The sequence below is a fragment of the Phalaenopsis equestris genome, unplaced genomic scaffold (genome assembly GCF_001263595.1).
Source record: "Phalaenopsis equestris unplaced genomic scaffold, ASM126359v1 Scaffold000421, whole genome shotgun sequence".
NCBI classification, from domain to species: domain Eukaryota; kingdom Viridiplantae; phylum Streptophyta; class Magnoliopsida; order Asparagales; family Orchidaceae; genus Phalaenopsis; species Phalaenopsis equestris.
In genome coordinates, this window is record NW_018164862.1 from 1,179,214 (window position 1) to 1,196,012 (window position 16,799).

General features: G+C 37.9%; 1 protein-coding gene across 1 annotated transcript in view; it reads right to left on the bottom strand.

Moving 5' to 3' along the window:
• The window catches only part of LOC110027251 (probable protein arginine N-methyltransferase 6), a 71,436-nt gene that overhangs the window by 26,043 nt on the left and 28,594 nt on the right, over positions 1–16,799 (bottom strand). Inside the window, exons 6-7 of the mRNA XM_020728599.1 lie at positions 12,121–12,189; positions 11,863–11,940 (exon numbers count right to left, since the gene is read on the bottom strand). Of these exons, the coding sequence (XP_020584258.1) occupies positions 11,863–11,940; positions 12,121–12,189 (147 nt within the window). The remainder of the gene's footprint in view (positions 1–11,862; positions 11,941–12,120; positions 12,190–16,799) is intronic.

Genomic DNA, 16,799 nt, shown 5'->3' on the forward strand with positions numbered 1-16,799 from the left:
TATATATATATATAAACTAATTTATTTTAATCTCTATTACAACTTACCTCGACCGAGCCCCACTCCATGAGAGAAAACTTCTTCCCTCTGCACAGCGCGATCTCCGCTCCAGAGTTTGGCTTCGGCTCTTGCACGATCCTTCTTCCTCTTTCTCTGCAAGGTACTGACGGCACGACTTCCTTCTCTGTGTGAGAACTCCTTCGATCGAACTCTAAACGCACTGGCTTCGGTACCTTCTCGCATGAATGCATAATTCACCAGTCGCCTCTTCCTCCTCCAAGCAACAAAGGCATCGCTTTCTCCTCGACGACTTCCCCTTTTGCCATAAAGTAGCTCGTCCTGCTCTACTCGACCCCAACACCGAGACCTCTCTTTGCCCTATTCGCACTCACCGCGACCATGCCATTCCGAGACTGCTCCATTTTCGTCGTCGCTGCTATTCGAATCTCGAATAACTAGCTTCAACTTTTCGCATTTTCTATGTTTTAATTCTATCAATTTCTTCCTTTAAATTCATGATTTTACATTTTTGAAAAAATGAAAATGTGTTTTGCAGGTTAGAGGAAAATTAGAATGCAAATCAGAGCAAAACAAGGACTTTTGGAACAAATCAGCCCGGCGTAACCACTCCTAGAACTAGCGTAGCCACACCTAGGTCTGTCGTAGCCACGCAATTTGTGTGGCGTAGACATGACATTTTCAGGTGTGGTCACCTCGTGATTATTGTTCACGCGACTCGCAGCCCACGCTCTTGAAGTTTTGGCATAGCCACGCCGCCCAGCCCGAGAGTTGGGTGCAATTACGCTATTTGTCGAGCGTGGTCATGTCGAGGTATATTCTTCAATTGGAAATAATTTTTGTGCGAGATTTTGATGATTTTTTGAAGGAATTTGAACTCAAGCTATAAAATAACCATTATTGAAGAATTTTGGGAACTTTTTGAGAGAGAACTCAGAGAGAGACTAAGGCCGCAGAGAGTTGTTTCCTCTTAGTTCTTCTTAGGTTTATTTTTCTGAGAGAGGTTTTTGAAAGAAGTTAATTGTTGTTGATTGTAAGAGAGGATTACCAAAGGGCTGTAAGTTGTTTCTATTTTAATGAAAATGTTTCTTACAGGTTTGATTTCCATGGGATTTTCTTTGATTTTCTCTCAAGCTACAAGCAGTCAAATTAAGGGCCCGTTTGAGGGCGCTTATCGAAAGCGGTGGCGTTTTGAAAACGCCGCCCTTCCGTTTGGAAATAGCGTTCGCCATGAAAGTTTTTAAAACGCGTCGTTTTATTATCGCAATTTCCTTAAGGGAGGGTAATCCGGTTAGGGGCGCCGTTCCGCGTATGCTTCTCGCGTTTAGGTTATTTTTCCCGTGTTGTCCTTCCCGTCTCTCCCCCTTTGCCCTCGCCCTTCCTGTCTGGCCTTCGGTTTCGAGCTCCCCCGAAGCTATGATCCGTGATATGAGGTAATTTTTTTGACCTCACACTCTTGCCCTACCCGATATCCGTCTCCTTCCTTCCCGGAGGCCGTGTTCGATCTCTCTCACAGTTATTTCTGTTCATATGGTCGTTATAAATGAATCATTGCAAATTCTTGAGCTTTGTTATTCTTATTGCTTATTTGTTCATTTGTTTGGCTCGGTTTTGGTCCCTACAGGGCTGGATTTCGGTTTTGGTTAAGCTTTCATTCGATCAGGGAGCTCTTTTTGTATTTATGTAATTTTTTCCACCTTAATATCTTTGAGCTTTTAATTTTGAAGGGGCATTTGCATATATTCGAAGGCAAATTTGGCAGTTAGAATTGGGTAGCTGAAGCACATATGAGAAGATATGGAAAATTCATTTCTCTGTTTTTATTTGCTACATGAAATGCTGAATTTAGGACTTCATATAAGTTAACATTTGGGACTTCATTCTACAGCTTTACTACTCTTATGGCTCCCTAAATAAATGCTGAAAGTTATTTGTACATTTGTTGGCTCGATTTTGGTCCCTACAGGGCTGGATTTCGGTTTTGGTCCCTATAGGGCTGGATTTGATGGTTTAAGATGTATATTTACACATGATGGAGCATAATATATGGGGTGGAGTTATGTTAGGGGAAGGATTTAAAGTGTGTGTGTGTGAAGTATGAGTGAGTGGATTGACTGTGAGCGTGAGGGGAAGATTGTGCAGTTCGTGTTAAGTGGATGAGTTCATTTGAGCATTTTTACTGAGAGCTTTATTTGAACATTTTTTCTTCTACTTATATCACAACAATATATATATATATATATATATATATAGATAGATAGATAGATAGATTTTGAATCAATATACAGTTTTTGTTTTGAATCAATATACAGTTTTTGTACATTTGTTGCAAGGTTTTTTTGTACATTTGTTGCAAGGTTTTTTTGTACATTTGTTGGCTCGGTTCTCTGTGCAGTTTTAGATTTTGAATCTATATACATGTGTTGCAAGCTTCTGTTTGTGCTGTTTTCGATTTTGAATCTAATGGCCACATTCTATGATCATCATGCCACTCATGGCCTACTTTCCAATACATAGATTGAAAAAAGGAAAATAGAACTGAGAATTCTCCAAAAAATCTTGTTTATATCCAAGAATGGTGGAGCAAAAACAACCTTTTCTTCTGGTTTTGACACTTTATTTGGAAAATAAAATAAAAAAAGAACCTTTAATGAAAGCTGAGATGTGTTCTAACAAATATAAGAGTTTTCCCAACTTTACTAATGCCTTATAAACGAGTTTGATTTTATGATCTTCTAAAACCCAAATATACAAAAATACTTTTTCTTCTCCCTCTAATACAATTTTCATTCCTCGTTTAGAAAAGCTCGGTTCTCTGTGCAGTTTTAGATTTTGAATCTATATACATGTGTTGCAAGCTTCTGTTTGTGCTGTTTTAGATTTTGAATCTATATACATGTGTTGCAAGCTTCTGTTTGTGCTGTTTTAGATTTTGAATCTATATACATGTGTTGCAAGCTTCTGTTTGTGCTGTTTTAGATTTTGAATCTAATGGTCACATTCTATGATCATCATGCCACTCATGGCCTACTTTCCAATACATAGATTGAAAAAAGGAATCTATATACATGGATTTTTTTTAGGTCGCCATTTGCTAACAGCTCTATTTGTGTTGGTTTTCGTGGGCTTGTGTTGGAAGTTACTGTTTCATTGGTTCTCCCTCGTGCAATTTTTTGAATTTGTTTAACACATTGTGGCTTTAGTCCTTTGCTGATGTGTTCAAAAGAAGAAATAATGTTGGTGTTAACTAACATTATTTATATATTTTATAAATATAAGTAGAAGAACATCACTTATGGATTATGAAATAAGAAGGGTGCTGGAGCTTCCATTAATGATTAATTTCTTAATTTTGAATGTCAGGGGCATTAGAAAACTTAAATGATCATTTTATGAATTATGAAATGAGAATGGTTATAGAATTGGGGAGCTGAACATTTTTCCAACACTATAAACATTTTGGTTAGGCTTTTGCAGTTTAGTTCTACTTATATTTGTACTAAAAATTTTCCACAGGGAGGTCGGTCTTCGTCCCTACAGGACAGTGAAGGTCCTCATGTAGATGTCAGACTACCAAGTCACGAGAAGATCGCGTATATTGGTCGGAGTGGTACAACCACACAAAATGTTATGGCAGTGTGTGATTTCAACATGTGTTTCACATTTGTAATGGCGGGATGGGAAGGAAGTGCGCATGATAGTCGCCTTTTCTCCTATGCAACTAGGAATAGAACACAATGTTTCCCTCACCCACTTCCAGGTTTGTTCATTTTACTTAAAACCTCGCGAAAATTACATTAATTATTTTTAATTGGTACTGTCTTTAATAACAGGAAAGTATTATTTGGTAGACGCTGGATATCCGATGTTAAGAGGCTACCTAAAGCCATATCCAGACACAAGATACCATATTCCTGATTTCGAGCGAGCAAGTGGCAATATTCGTGGCAAAAAAGAAATGTTTAACAAGCGACACTCCGCTTTACGGGGGGTTATTGAAAGAACTTTCGGGGTGTGGAAGAAGAAATGGGTAATTTTACGTGATATGCCATCCTATTCATTTCCTAAACAAGTGTATATTGTGTTGGCCACCATGGCACTTCACAACTTCATCCGACGTCACCCCTCTCATTCAGATACGGACTTCAATATCAGTGATGATGATGAAATTATTGATACTCTAGAACCTTCAGGATCTCTAGCTGATAATGAGATGGACTCGATTGAATATGAAACTCAGGATGGTGAGGGTGCAGTTGAGATGGCTGCTCTGAGGGAGTCTATAGCAGATGCTATATATGATAGCTAATCCAGCAAGTCTTTTCTCTGTTCCTACATTAATGTTAAATTTACTTTTATTTGGATAAGTACTAATATTTTTTTTTTCACAGTTATAGAAACATGACTGCTAGGATATCAGGTATAGACAGAGGTATTTTGTGTTATTGTGGTCTACCGGCTCCGTTGCTCACATCGCGTCAGTCTCATAGCTTTGGGAGGCAGTTCTACGGTTGTGCCAAGGGTGTTTCAGCTCGTTGTGGGTTCTTCCAGTGGGCTGACAGTCCCTCATATGACACGGCCAGCAGTCATGGGAATCCGGTGTTTTCTGACTTTGACAGAGCAGATGAGAACAGATGTAGCCAGAGTCTGAAATTAAACATTTTAATATTTCTGATTGTAGTTGTACTCGTATTTGTACTTTTTTTAGTTCTCTTGGTACTCATGAGGGTGTGAGAAATGTATGACATCTTCTACTTATGATATGTGATGATTTCATGTTTCTGCATATGCTCCAGTACTATCAATAAGCTATTCTGAATAAGCTGCCCCAAACAAAACTATTACAAAGGGGCATGAATGTCATTTAATCACCAATAAGCTATCTTGAATAAGCTGCCCCAAACAGCAAGACAGATTATTCTGATAATCTGCAGATTATCAGATTATCAGAATAATCTGCTTATCAGCAGATTATTAATAATCAACAGCTGCGCCAAACAGACCCTAAGTTTTCGTGCCTCTTTGATTTGTGGATGGATTTCCTGGCTTGATTTTTGTTGTTAATTTCTCATATACGTTTGTTTGCGCTTTTAATTGTTAAACGTTGTTGCTTAACCTTTTGATCTTCGTTTACTCCTAACCTGACTGGTGAGGGTGTTAAAATCAATCGTGATCTATGACTTTGGTAAAAGCATAGTGGAATGATTAGGTTAACCACAAAATCGGAATACAACAGGAACATTTTATTACAGATCTTGCAAACAATAATAGGGAACTGAAAATTATTGGGGACGCCATAAAGATAAGGAAAAGTTAGATTTTTGGAATTACAATTCTTCTTTTGACCTAGGAATAGGCTTGAGAAGAAATTATCATCCTCGGTTGCCAACAATCATGTAGGAAAAATTGCACGAAAAGTAAAGCCAGGTGCCCCACCTGAATCACAGAGATACGATCCTAAATAATCTTGAAGTAACACCAGAGCAATTTGATATATGTTTTCATCTATCTTTGTTTTGAGCCGACTCTAATAGTTTTAGGATTTCTTTTTACTGATTTATGAATTACGCCGAACTAGGCTGGAATAGTTAAGTAAACTGCAGCTTCGTCTTTTTCAAATATGTTTCTTAGCACATATTCTTGTGGGAACAATACATGGTACTCTTATAAACCGCTTATTACTTTGACATGTATACTTGCATGAAGTGACCGGCTGCTTCGCGGTGATTTTGCGGCCACCAAGTTTTTGACAACAGTGTTGGGGAAATTTGAGTTAAAAAATGTTTTGAAACATAGGAGAATTGTAGTTGAACAACTAGAAATCTAGGTAAGGTATTTTTCCATTCATTTTTTTGAAAATTTTCTTTTCTATCATTCTCATCATTCCTATGTGCACTTGTATTGTTCTGTGTTTTCCTTTACAGGTGTTGAAAATAATGCGCTAAAAAAATTTGTTGTTAATTGTCATTTCATTTGCTTGAGTCTTTGTATGTTGATTGTGATTATGCGTTGAACCAACTCTTGTGTGAGTGTTGCTTGGAGTCAATTGTAATGTCTTTTGTGTGTTTAGATCCTTAGGATCACTAGTGTGTGAGTTTCACATTCAATTGTCCTCTAATGTCATGCACTGAATTAACACCTATCGACCCTAAAATTGAGCAAAACTTTAGATGCCGTAGGGCAGCACTCACTAAACCTGAAACACCTGTAGAAATGACACACCATTTGGATGTAGCCATGATACCTCTTAGGGACTTTGCCAACCCCACTAATGAGGAGATTCACATGAGTATCAATTACCCTACATTAGAAGCCAATACCATTGAACTAAGATCTGACATTATCCAAATGATTCAACAAAAAACAGTTTTTTTTTAGGGGGGCACTAAAGACCCAAATCTGCACTTAGCAAACTTCTCAGAACTGTGTGTCACATTTAGGTACATCAGTGTCCCCAATGACGCAGTTAAACTAAGGGTCAGTGTGGGGCGATGGTGTAGTGGCGGTGCAGCACCGCACCTCAATTTTGTTTGTCTGGGTAAAATGCGTTTTGACAGCTTTTTCAAAAAGTTATCGCTAAAATTTGTGTTTTCCCACAATTCCTAGCTAAGTGCAGTGACAACTTTCTCATTGCGGTCTAACTTGAAAAAAATTTGTAATAGCCACCACAGTTTTTTGAGCATCAGATTATTATTCAGCAGCTTCACAACTACTTTTTAATAAGCGACAGCTGCCCAAAATAGACCCTAAGGCTATTTCCTTCTCCCCGAAGGATATAGCCAAGGTCTGGTTACACTCTTTAGCCCCAGGATCCATCACCTCATGGAACGACTTAGCTCAGAAATTCTTAGTCAAGTACTTCTCTCCTTCTAAGACTGTCAAGCTTAGGAATCACATCACATCTATCACACAATTTGAGAGAGACAATCTACGAGGACTAAGAGAAGTTTAAAGAGTTGCTTAGGAAATGTCCCCGCCATGCCTTACCGATCAACTTATCATCTAAACCTTCTATAATGAGCTTGTAGGTTCCCCTAGGTTCCTGATAGATGTTGTTGCAGGAAGATCACTGATTTCCAAACCATATGAGGAGGCTTATGACTTAACCGAGGAGATGGCCTCCAATAGCTTTCAATGGCCTGCTGAGAAGGTGCAACCCAAAAAAGATAGCCAGTGTGCATGAATCGAATGTTTGTCTATCATAGCAACCCAAGTAGCTGCCATATCTAAGAAATTGGATAATCTAATTGTGAATGCAATACAAGGACCATCCCAGGGTGAGGAATTTAGTGATGAGTTCTTGATAGATCCTACAACCTCTGCCTTAGAAGCCCTGAAAGCCATAGGAAACCATAACTATCCCAACAACCCATACTCGAATACCTATAACTCTGGGTGGAAGCAACACCCAAACCTTCAATGGACTAACCAAGTCAATCAAAGGGGTTGGAGCACACAACCAAGTTGCCCAACCACAAAGGCCAACCCAATCCCTGGATTTAACCAACACCAAAACCAAAAGCTAGCCACATCAGAGAAATTAGTGAGATAGTTGCATTTGATAGCACCAAGTCATGGGCTAGCAATCAAGTACATTGAGAGACAATTGAGGCAATTAGTGAACTGTTTCAACCATAGGTACCCAGGAGCACTCCCTAGTAATACTGAAGTAAACCCCAAAGAAAAAGGAAAGAAGAAGGTACAGGCAATAAAACTGACGAATGGGAGAAAGTTAGACGAAACTCCAAGAGTTGTGAATGCCACCATAGATGTGGAATCTGATCTTGAAAAGAAGGAAGAAAGTCCTGCTAAGGAGTTAGAATAACCTGCATCCCCCAAAAATAAAACCTGAGAGACTTCCACCTTCATTCCCTCAAACATTGTAAAAACAAAAACTAGATCAACAATTTTAAAGGTTTTCAGAGGTCTTTAAGAAGTTAACCATAAATATCCCTTTTGTCGAGACCTTGGAAAAAAATGTCTAGTAATGCCAAATTTATGAAGGATGGCTGACCAGAAAAAACAAATTAAAGAATGGAGAGACAGTGGCACTAACAGAGGAGTATAGTGCAACCTTGCAAAAGAAGTTACCTGATAGTTTCACCATTTCTTGTGCCACAGGAAAGAAATTTGTTGGGAGGCTCCTTTGTGACTTGAGAGCAATCATTAACTTGATGTCATTATTAATTTTCAAAAGATTTGAATTAGGAGAGGCCACACCCACCACCTTGACCTTACATCTAACTAACAGATCCTTAGCCTTTTCCATGGGTATCATTGAGGATGTGTTAGTTAAAGTATGAAGCTTCATATTCCATGTTGATTTTGCAGTCTTGGATATGAAGGAAGACAAGGAGATGCTCCTGATCTTGGGAAGACCGCTTTTAGCCACCGATAGGCAATAACCGATGTACAACAAGGAACATTGACCATGAGGGTGAATGATGAAGAAGCAACTTTTGATATCACAAAGTCTATGAGATTTTCCCAAGGTCTAAGTGACAATCATTGCTTTAGGATTGACTTAGTGGATATGTGGAAATTAACCAAACAAAGCAAGAGGAGTTTGGGGATGTTAGTGAGAAATCTAGTGTTAAATCTGCTCTGCTAATAGAGGGCAACTCTAGGAGGTTTAGGTGGAGTTTTGAACCTTTAGACTTGACCTAACACACCAAAACCCTAGCACCATCCATAGAGGTAGCACCTGACATGGAACTGAAAGCCATGCCCACTCACCTGAAGTACACCTATTTAGGAGAACCGTCGACCTTACCTATCATCATATTTGTTGAATTGAGTGTGAAGCAAGAGGATAAGCTCATAATAGCGCCTGGAGCATTTAGAAGCTCATTTGGGTGGACCATAGCCCCTAGCACTATCCAAACTGAATCCCATCTTTAAGGAGGTAGGGAAGAAAGAAATCTTGAAGTGGCTTGATGCAGACATTATCTACCCCATCTTAGATGGTTCTTGGGTCAGTCCAATCCACTGTGTAACAAAGAGAGGGGGTCAAAATTGTTGAAAATGAGACGAATGAGTTGATTCCCACAAGGACAGTTACGGGAAAAGGATTTGCATTGATTATAGGAAGTTGGATGTCGCCACTAGGAAAGACAATTTTCACCTGTCATTTTTGGATCAGATGTTGGATAGGTTAGCAAAACATCGGTTTTACTGCTTCCTAGATGGATATTCAGGATACAACCAAATCCCTATAGCCCCAAAGGACCAAGACAAGACCACCTTCACTAGCCCCTATGGAACTTGTCTTTAGGAGGATGTCATTAGAACTATGCAATGTGCCAACCAATTTTTAGAATTGCATGATGTCAATCTTTTCTGATATGATAGAGGAGCATTGAGGTTTTCATGGATGATTTTTCTGTGTTTGACACTTCGTTTTATTCCTACCTAAGCAAGCTTGCAAAAGTTTTGCAAAAGTGTGTGGAAACAAATTTGGTGTTAGATCGGGAACATGTCAATTGATGGTGACTGAAGGGATAGTCCTAAGCCACAAGATTTCTTAGAGAGAAATGGAAGTTGACCCTGCCAAGATTGAGGTGATTAAAAAGCTTCCACAGCCTACCACTGTGAAAGAAGTTAATAGTTTTCCAGGGCATGTTGAATTTTATCAACGATACATTTAGGACTTTCCAAAAATCACAAAGCCCCTATGCCACTTATTAAAGAAGGATGTGTCCTCTGACTTTGATGGCGCCTGTCTAGCTATCTTGAGACCCTTAAAGCTAAATTAGTCACTGCACCTATTATGATTGCACCAAACTGGCACTTTCCTTTTGAGCTAATGTGTGATGCTAGTGATTATGTTGAAGGAGTAATTCTAGGACAGCGGCGAGACAAGATTTTCCAAGTCATTTACTATGTCAGTAGGAACCTCAACGAAACCCAAATGAATTACACCACTACTGAGAAGGAACTCCTGGCCATAGTATTCGCACTTAACAAGTTTAGATCCTACCAGATAGTGTACATCTTCCCATTTTCTCCTAGCTTCCATCTTCCTTGCACTCCCCTCCACCTATCTCCCTGCCACCAGACCTCTTCCACCCCTGCTGCTAACGCCAGCTCACGTAACTACATCCTGCCGCTCAATCGGATACAACGTAACATTTCCTGTCCTAAGGTCACCGCCAGCCCTTCCCCATCCTCCTCTTGCTACCGTAAATCTACTTGCATCCCCACCAGGTGCCGCCTTCATCCTACAACCACCCGTGTTGCCGCCACCCTCTAGGCTCCCTTCCTGCTAGACCACAACTCCACTTACCAACCACACCTCTCCTAACCCTCTCACCGCAATCCATCGGCTGTCATGGCTCGCCCTAGTCGAAGAGTCGTGTCGTGTTGTATTTTCTTTCCTATTTTTGAGTCGTGATTGTAACAGTATCTGTTTTGAGTAATAATATTTACTTCCACTATGATGGTTTGGGTTAAGTCCAGTATCATAGGGTTGTGTAACTTGGAGGAACAAGCTCAAGTGCTAGTACTTTGGGAGAGAAACATGAACTACAAGTAGAAGGTGTTTTGAGCACTCATTATAGGAATAAAAATAAGCAGTTGAGAGAGCATGGAAATAAAAAGCAAAGCAAGAAGAAAGAATGGTTAATCATGCAAAGTTAAGCATGGAAGAGAGGCGATAGCAAGTATTGGGGGGAAAGAAGTGAGAAGTTAGAAAAGGATTGGTTTTTGTTGCACAAGGAGAGATAGAACAATGTGTGACAGAGAACACTAAGTGATCATGAGCATGGAGAAAAATAAAGCTTCAAGAGTGAAGCCAGGGATAGTAAGTCACACGAGTTATAAGTGCCATGAAGAGGGTAACATGAAAAGACTAGACCTAAAGAGCGTAGAGATATATGAGGGAAAATAACTATTACGAGGTGTTCAACACTAACGATTGAGAGAACCGGGAGAATTGTGTAATAGAGGAATTTAGAGGGAGTCAATGACCTCGTGCTAGGGACAAACTAAAGACAAAATGCCGCACACTATGTGTTAGAAGGGCGAGTCGTAGAAGAAATCATTGTAAGGGGCATGGATATAAATACAAACACACTTTTCTTATTAATAATCCACAAATATTATATGTATAAGACAAATAATAATGATAAAATACCAATTAAAAAGGATATATAATGATGAATCACTTTCTTCTATGAAATTTCAAGGGATATAGTTGTGGATCAGAGAGATATTGAAGGGAAATTTAAGTGAATCACATTGCTCATACCCAAGGCCATTGTCAGACCACCGATCGTATCTTGTAAGAGCTTTACTATTAGAAAAATTAGAAGTGTTAATTGTCAATATGATGTGCGCTAGGAGAATCACACCAGGTGTGGATTGCCACGGGACTTTGCGGCCTGGACCTGTCCACGAGAGTCGATCGACCTTTCCTTAACATGGATTTACCGCCTGTAGGGAGTGGGGTCCACTCCTTAATAGCCTAATAGTATATATGTAGTTTTTTCATATTTAGGTCAATTTTTGCCTGAATTTCTATCGAGACTGTTGCCAGCGTCTCTTTTCTCCCTTCGAGAGTTATATCTGAGAGTATATATGTAGTTTTTTAATGACACCTCATTGGTGTTTTTAGAAAACTTATCTGAACACCCTATTACCATCCCATACAACATATGGTACAGGTAGGCACATAATGACAAGTGCTTATTCGCAGGGAAAAATGAGTATCCTAGCTTTCAATATTTTTTCTTAGATAGATCAGATGATATATGCAAAGAATAAAAATAAAAAAATCAAATCCTAAGCTTTTAGCTGCAACAAGGAAGTAAATACCACGAAATTGATGCTATCATAAAATTTTACCGTGGCATGAGATGGCATAATGAGCCCACCTGGCTTTAGCCATTTATCCCGGGCAAAGATCACGCTTGGTAGCATTGTCTACAAAAGAAAAAAAAACCCCTATAAATCAAGATTTATAAAAAGCACTTAAGGAATGAGTTAAAGAATAACTTATTCCTCAAACTGTCATTTAATGCAACCATTTAATCTAAGAGAAATATTAAAAGTTATAAAATATTTAAAAAATTAAGAAACAATAAAACTAGAGTGCAAATGCACCTCATAGAGAAGCAAATAGCCCATCCACTCAGATATTATGACATCAACCATCTCTTCAATATCGACATCCTGTTATCATCAAGTTTAAAAGAAGATATACAACCAATTAATATGAACAAAGAAAACTTAAAGATGAAGATAACAAGTTGTTTGCATTGTGATAATTTTTGGAATTTCAAGTCAATTAAGTTAGCTACAGTTTGTAATTAGTTTTCATTAATTATGTTTCATTAATTTACATAAATGCCTAAGATGAAACACATGCCTAAAGTAATAAGTTGTTTACCTGCAACTTCTTAACGCAGGAATATTATCCTGCAAGTCTTTTTTCAAAAAATAACATATCAGCGGCTTCTAATTATTTGTGCCCTATTCTACCAAATATATTTGGGACTGTAGCTATTATTCAGCTTCTCTTAAAACTGTAACAACCTATACAAGACTAGCGTCAGCAATTTGATTTGATTTCAAAATTGGAGCAGAACCAAGATTGGTTCTTTACAGGGCTACACCAGCTAATGGTTTAGATAGATTTATATAAATACTTCTTATATATATTACCTGTGCAAGTATCTAGAAACAAGGGTGTTCTAGGACATGTCAAAATAAATTTGGCTTGAATAAAAATTTCCATTTTAAGAAATTTATGTTTTCTTCATCCTTCAGCGATTTTATTCCTTGATCAAGGGTGAAACTTGAAGCATTTAGGTAAGATAGTAAGAAGCCTAATCTAATCTTTTCCTCACTAATCTCTTATTTCCATAATTTGCGATTCATTTATGGTGCCATTAATCTATTTAGATTTGCTACACATTTGCCTTCATTTATATGCATGATATTTAATAATTGTAATTTACATGATTTTTCTTTCTTGTTTTGATTTCATTTGAAGATCAATTTTTTTCTGGAAGATTTTCTATCCATTCATCATCTTAAATAGTAATTAATTATTTATGTTAGATAGTTTGCTACCCCACAAATATTGCTTGGACTTTGTTGCATAAATTGTATGCATCTCACCTAGAAAATTTATTGAATAAGCCTCAACTATTTTTCTGTTATTCAAGCACTATTTTTCATGGTATAATTGCATTAAATACCCTAAAACCTCAAACATCCTTCATAGCATATGATGTTGTAATTGAGCAAAACAGATATCTATATTATCTCAAATATGCAAGAGACTCAAAAAAAAAAAAAAAACTGTCAAATAAAAAAAAAGAAAATAAAAATAATTGGATGTTATATATAGTCAATATTGACAAGGAACAGCCACCATTAGGTTTCAGATGAAAAATAAGTGTCATTAAAAGCGCCTTTTAGGAGCGAAGAGAAAATATACAGACTTGATGCATGCCATGCCATGATCACGAGCTCACCACAAAATGGTCTTGTTGTGCTGCTTTGCATCGTCATGCTGTGCATGTAACAAAATAAAAAGGCACATAAATTCACTAATTCTCACTAGTTATGATCTTCATTAAGATGCTATCAATTGGTTCTTCATTCCCACCGGGTGGAGCTAGTTGCTTCTTCGTGGTACTCGCAACCTATTGCTCTCTCGCCAGAGAGTTTCTTATATGCCCCTTACATGCTCATTTGTTCGCACTAGTAGCATCGTCTGAGCATGCTTATCAACAAATTTTTTTGTCGGAATTTTCAGTTGGTTTCTCATAGAAATTCAATTTACTTCTAAACCGATTAAAAAATCTAATGAAATACATTTCTAGTGGAAATTAGACAAAACTGTTCTCATTGCTGGAAAATAAAAATAAGTTAAAATTCGCCAAAAAAGTTGAATAAATTCCCTAGCACTACATCCTCCCATCATTTTCTCGTAATTTAGTGTTTATTGGAGCCCTGGCCGTCTATCGTTGCAATGACGTACTTCCTTGATTCTCATGGTAAATCTTCACTCTCCTAACATATTTCTTCTTAGGATTAAAACACTTACATAATTTTACTGTATTTTATTGTTATTGCATATTTGCAAATTAATGGCTATTACTCCTCTGCACAGCTTCCAAGTTCATCGTAATCACTTCTCTTCTTGTTTCACTTCAAAGTTATGCTTATAAAGTGATTGTTCTTTTTATTTGTTGTTTTTTTTTTTCCGTTCCGTTGCTAACTCCCTTGTTAGTGTTAGTGCTTTTTATTTTTATGGCATAAGATTGTACTATTTCTTTTCATTTGTGTTGTAAAGTTTATAGGGCTTAGGCCGTAAGATTGAGTTTTAAATTTTGGTTATGTTTTCAATCTTATGTTTGATAAATAAAGTTCCAAAAAAAAGGATTTAAAGTGAATTTTTTACCAAAAAATTCCCTTGAAGTGATCGTAATTTTCTTCGAAAAATCTAACAAAAACTACCAACAAAATTTCCCTAAAAAAGTCAACTAAAAATCCACCAAAAGCATGTTTCCAGTAATATGTTTGAGTCAGACATAGGTTTTAGGCTGGGAAGCACCAACACCACAAAACAGTCGTACCCATGTTTGACACGTGTCGAACACAAACACATTTTCAACATAGGTGGATATAAATCTGACACACCTGAAAACTTATCGGAGACTCGCTAGCATTCGACACTGCGGAAGACATGGCTTGACGCAGCATCGAGCGAGGAAGTAGGACACGGGAACTTAAAAGGGTGCTTGTCTTACCCCTAGGTCGAAGTAGAAGGTAAAGTGGCAACTCAAAATCGAAGCCGCAACATTCTCTAGCAGTCCTTGGCACCTCTCCAACATTCTCAAGCGGTCCTCAGTCTCCAACGAAGCTCTACATCGATTCACCCTACGTCGAAGCAACATATTGAGGTCGTCGAGCCGCCCTATGTTGAAGTATTTCGGAACTAAGTAGGTCGAAGCAAGCGATGAGATCATCGAGCCGGCCTTCGTGCAGCAGTCGGTCAACTTTTTTATTATGAAAATATTGAAAATAAATTTGAAATTTAATTTAAATATAAAAGGTATATAGTTTGGGTTTTGAAATTAGTATGTTATTTTTGAAAAATGAGACCTTTTGAAAAATGAGACCAAATGGATCACATTCGTCCAATAATTTACATAATTGTGCCCGATAACGCAAGCACTACACCTTCCCGAAAGATAAGTGTATACCTCGACAATAGACCAAATCCTACAAACTAAGAGATTTGTGACATCTGTTTGGTCTGCGAACATTTTATGTGTGACCGGTGTGACCGACAAATATGTTGGCTGATAAGTTCCCCTATCTAATATAAGGATTAGACAGGTCTTATATTTCCTCTGGTTTCAAGTTCCCTATAGAGGTAAGCCCTTATAGTTAATTACATCACAAATGACGGGAGTCACTTGAGAAAACTTTTGATAATGATCAGAGGTATTAGTCTTCAAGAATTCAGAGTTTAGGTCTTCATGGTAGGATGTGGAGAAGCAAGTGGGAGTAGCTCAAATATGAACAATTATTTTCAGGGGTCCAAAAGAAGGAAAAGGTAAGGGATGTCACAGATCCTAAGGAGAAACCTCAGTGACTTCCCAAACTATCTTAATGTGTGACTGAATTTTGACTGAATTTTTATTTAGGTGTTTAATCCTGCCAATTTTATTATTTGGGACTTACATTTGCATTATATCCGATTATGCAAATAGCCCATATCCGATTATGCAAATGATTATGCAAATAGCCCGCAAAGATAACAGGGTTTACGTCGTACCACCTGACAACCTCAGAACCTAGGCGAGTTAGGACTTACGCTGCACAACATGGTTGTACAAGAGCCTAAAGAGCGTGTGAGGATGCGTGTGAGGATTTACGTCGCAAGAGCGTGTGAGGATTTACGTCGCGCTGGGCGAGCTACCTCGAAGTCCTATGAGTTGTTATTTAGACTAAGGAAGATCCTCTTGTTGCTCGATCCCCTCTTGTTGCTCGATCCAAGCTCATCATCGTGCTGCCCACGAATTTAGCTCCGAACTTCCTGTCATAGCGATGACTCCAGGGTTTTAAGTGCTTGAGATTGGTGGTTTATGTTTCATAGTTTTGGTGTCAAAGTTTGGTTTTGTTTTTGTTTTTATTTTGGTTTCGGTTTTAGTTCTGATTTTGCATGCAGAATAAGCAAGTTGCAGGTAAATAAAAGATACTTGAAAAATAAACAGTAAATTAAAATGCTATAAATAAACTGTAAAAGTGTACCTGTGCATCTGCTACTATTGTGTGCTTAGCATTGCTAGCATAGTATGATTTAGAACATATTTAAATAAACTTGCAAGAAAAATAAGCAAAGCGAGAAAACCCAGCATGAAAGTCAGAAGAACGAGTCTTTGCAAAATATGAACAGGCAAAGAAAAATCTGTGGTAACATATGGAAGACCAAGACTACGTGTAAGACATCAGTAAATGTGGGGGCTCAGAGCTGTACTGTGTGTTTCTCAACCTTGTGTAAAAGTTATCAACCCGACAATCTACGGAAGGCAGTCCTTAACCTCAATCCAAGTGACTACCGGTGGACCTTTATAAATTTTCATAGAAAAATTATTTGATTTTCATGCAAAAGTTATTATTTAAGTTTATTTTATGCAGAGTTCTTTTTAATATGCAAAAGATATTTTTGTTTTATTTTTGTAAATAATAAAATCGTGTAGTCCACAGGCTAGTCACTCTAATCGTACTAAAATTACTAACAACCTAAGAGTGTCAAAGAA